Here is a 1,813-nt window from a genome sequence, read left to right on the forward strand (position 1 = left end):
CACAGTTCACCAGCGCCGGGAAGCCAGGCACAAACAGGCCCCACACATGGCAGTGCTGAGGACCCCGCGCCAAGATGGGAGCAGTGACCCCCAGCACCCCGCCTCCCTCACCTTGCACACGCATATTTAAGGACGACTGAATGACGTTTTTGCCCCGCTGGGAAAACGTGCTCAACAAAGACAAGTCAGGAGCCCTGAAACAGCCTAAGTCCCCCAGTTGTAGCACATCACAGGAGAGCTACTGCTGGCACTGTCCTCAGAGGCACACGGATGGGCAATGCCACATGCTGGAGCAGAGTGACGGGGTGGCAGCCACCCCATGCCACCTTCACAGCAACTGGGGCTTTAGAGGCTGAAGCTCCATAAGCGCCGTTTCCAGCAGCTGCCTGGACACAACAACACTCAGGTAGCTGTTACCCTGCAAAGCCGTCCCTCTGAGCCCCTCTGTCCTGGAGGACCAGACGGTCACAGACGGTGGGCAAGGACAGCCCTCTCATTCCCACAGTTCCTGGCGGGGACCACTGGGCTCTCCCAGCTCAAGGACCCCACACTGTCACCCCGACTCTCCTGCAGACACAGGGACCCCACACTGTCACCCCGACTCTCCTGCAGACACAGGGCAGGGAGGAAGGCCCACCCCGGGGTGTGCTGAGTGCGTGGGCCTCAGGGGGGCCGGGCGGCCTGGGTACTGACCGGTTCCGTTGAGGTCGACCATGAGGCCGTTCCGCACGTGCTCCTGGATCAGCTGCAGCGTCCGCTCGAATATCTCCCCCGCGCGCGCCTGCTCCACGGTGTAGGGGTCCCTCGGGTAGCGGAACAGGGCCAGCAGGTCATTGGGAGAGCGGGGACGGCTGGCGGTTCAGGGGCAAAAGGGGACAGTGGACAATTACTACAACAAAGGTCACTCGCATCCAAAAACGTAACTGCTGTTTAACGTTTCCATAGCTGTTCTTACAGGACAGCACCGTACTTGACTCTTCCCCAGTGGAAGACAACAAAACAAACCAACAAAACCAGACACTAAAAACGAATAAGTAATTAGGTCGACAGAGAAAACAGACATTCTGCTTCAACTCAGACACAGAAAAAACACTTTGGAATCTGCCAACGTGAACAAATACATCGCTTACTTGTGAAATACTTAGTTTTTGCCAAATCATTTAGTAACGAACCCAAACTAGAATTTTTAAAAAATGTTTCATTTGTGAATCATAGTTCAGTCTCTACTTGGAAAGCGCCTGTCACCCTAACCCCCGGGAGATGGACGCCAGCGCTTCCCTCAGACGGAACAGGGCCACCTGTGCACGGGCGCCGCCAGCACGCCCACAGCCCGGGCTCAGGTGCGAGGGCCCACCCCGCCTCCGGGTACCTGTCAAACAGGTGCGTCCGCGTCGAGTTGATGGCTCTGTCGACCGTCGCAATCGCTTCCACGATCGATGTGGCGACAAACGGGTCCCCATTTCGACTGACGTCAGGAACTGAGAAAAGACGCAGTCGCGCGTCACCGGGGAACCCCGCACGCGTTACGGACGTCTCGACGCCGCATTGCGCAGGCCCGAGGCGCATGCGCGTGACTGACGTCTAGACGCCGCGTACGCAGACCTGAGGCGCACGCGCACTAGAGAGGTCTCGACGCCGCATCGCGCAGGCCCGAGGCGCATGCGCGTGACTGACGTCTCGACGCCGCGGCGCGCAGAGCGTGGAGTACTCCTCTCCAACTCACACCAAAGCTCACACTGCTGTCACACATTCTACCGGAAGCTGTTTTCAAACCATATAGGAATTACAGACTTTTAATTTTAAACGACATGAC

The 1,813-nt window shown here is 57.9% G+C and overlaps 1 protein-coding gene across 1 annotated transcript in view; it reads right to left on the reverse strand.

The window, feature by feature from the left end:
• LOC105309028 (peroxidasin homolog) overlaps positions 1–1,813 on the reverse strand; it is a 42,426-nt gene that overhangs the window by 10,134 nt on the left and 30,479 nt on the right. Inside the window, exon 18 of the mRNA XM_023525960.1 lies at positions 694–851. Coding sequence (XP_023381728.1) covers positions 694–851 — 158 coding nt within the window. The remainder of the gene's footprint in view (positions 1–693; positions 852–1,813) is intronic.

The sequence above is a fragment of the Pteropus vampyrus genome, unplaced genomic scaffold (genome assembly GCF_000151845.1).
Source record: "Pteropus vampyrus isolate Shadow unplaced genomic scaffold, Pvam_2.0 Scaffold658, whole genome shotgun sequence".
Taxonomy (NCBI): domain Eukaryota; kingdom Metazoa; phylum Chordata; class Mammalia; order Chiroptera; family Pteropodidae; genus Pteropus; species Pteropus vampyrus.